At 52.5% G+C, this 1,562-nt stretch overlaps 2 protein-coding genes across 2 annotated transcripts; both read left to right on the forward strand.

Moving 5' to 3' along the window:
- Window positions 1-156: 156 nt before the first annotated feature.
- Window positions 157-481, forward strand: Pmar_PMAR021652 (hypothetical protein; the record flags this gene model as incomplete). The annotated part of the gene is made up of 2 exons (XM_002765674.1): window positions 157-281; window positions 329-481. Coding segments are annotated over 2 exons (278 nt in total), but the record flags the coding sequence as incomplete, so codon positions are not given.
- A 98-nt stretch (window positions 482-579) lies between these two features.
- On the forward strand, window positions 580-1,372 carry Pmar_PMAR021653 (hypothetical protein; the record flags this gene model as incomplete). The annotated part of the gene is made up of 4 exons (XM_002765675.1): window positions 580-612; window positions 699-800; window positions 846-975; window positions 1,023-1,372. Coding segments are annotated over 4 exons (615 nt in total), but the record flags the coding sequence as incomplete, so codon positions are not given.
- Window positions 1,373-1,562: the final 190 nt, after the last annotated feature.

Genomic DNA, 1,562 nt, shown 5'->3' on the forward strand with positions numbered 1-1,562 from the left:
CGAGGCTGCATCAGGATCTTGGCGATACCGGAAGGATTATGACATTGTGGCCAAGAAGAAGGAGCATGCCGAGGATGCGGTTGCAAGGCTAATTGCTAAGAGAAGACAAAGTAGATGCTGCCCGTCTACGTCTCTCGTAGTCAGGACTTACCTCAGTTAATCAAGAGCTCAATGCCCTGGCAGCTCAAGTACAGGAGGCCGATCGATACAAGGATAGGAAGGCCGAGCTGGAAAAGAAGCAACGTGATAAGCTCACATACAGCTTGTATGAGATAGAGAAGGTAGGGGGGCAATGCTCGATGGGCATGCGCTGTTAGTCTCTCTGTAGGAGGCGGATGCCTTATTGGAATCCAGTGAAGGGTTGCTGGAGAGCTACGAAGAAGCCAAGGCAGCAGTACAAGAAGCACAGCGGCAACAGAGTGCTGCAGGGGAGGAGAGGAAGGCGATTGCTGAGGAACATGACCGTCTGCAGATGAGGTGACGGGCGAATACCTGCGGCACATAAATCACATCTATTGATCTCTCAATGATTGTAGTTTGGAGAGGGAACGCAGAAAAAGAGAAGAGACAGAGGTAACAATGGCAGAGCTGCGAGGCAAGAAGAAGCAACTGGTAAGCATGATGTCGCAATGGGCCCTCTCACTCCTCTATAGAGACAGTGGTGAGTGGATGGTCTAAGGAGTGTTCACATCGTTCAGACAGCTAGTGAGGTGGAGGTGGCTGGGCGGATCGATACCACGAGGAAGAGCTTACGAGATCAGGAGGACAGGCTTGGAGATGTTGACGACAGGATCGTGGAAGTAGGGCATGCCGTAGTCCACGTGTTGTGCATCGGGGTATCTCAGGTCAAAGCTGCTCTAGAGGCTCTGACCATCCGTCGTGGTAAGGTAGATGATGAGATTGGAGGAGGAGTCTTAACAGAAGAGATAGTCGAGGAGTGCGGACAAATCGAGGAGAGGGCGCAGGGAGTTGCTGGTGAGAACTTCCGTACACCTAGGGTGGCTTCGTTACTGCTCCATCAGCCTCCATCGAGAATTCTATCGACGCATGCAAGGAGCAGCAAGTGTTGTTGAGCCAATGTATCGACGAGGCTAAGGCTACCATCACTCGCCTGGAGGAGACCAAGGCTTTGAGGCAGCGCGAGGTTGATGATGCGGGAACTGGCATGGATGCCTTACGGGAACGGCTGCATGCTCGAGAGCTTGCTGTAGCAGAGGAGAGGAGGGAACGGGTGGAAAGGAGAGAGGCTAGGAGGGTGGTCGAGGAGAGATTAGAGAAGACTAGAAGGGAACGGCAGGCCGTAGCTGATGAGCTCTCATTGATGAGGGCTGGTCATCGTGAGAGTGAGAGGGCAGCTACGCTCAGAGCTAATGTGAGTCAGACGTGGCATGTGCAGTATGGATCGCTCTAGTCCTTGTCTAATATGCCTTATGGTACAAATCTTACTGTAGGTTGATCGACTTATCAAAGAAAGACCACTTGAGGGGGCTCGTGATGGAACTTCTCTCGATGGTCGGGGTAAGGTTACCTGATCCTTGGGCTGGTATCCGACTTGGTACGCC

This window comes from Perkinsus marinus (assembly GCF_000006405.1).
Source record: "Perkinsus marinus ATCC 50983 genomic scaffold scf_1104296975182, whole genome shotgun sequence".
NCBI classification, from domain to species: domain Eukaryota; phylum Perkinsozoa; order Perkinsida; family Perkinsidae; genus Perkinsus; species Perkinsus marinus.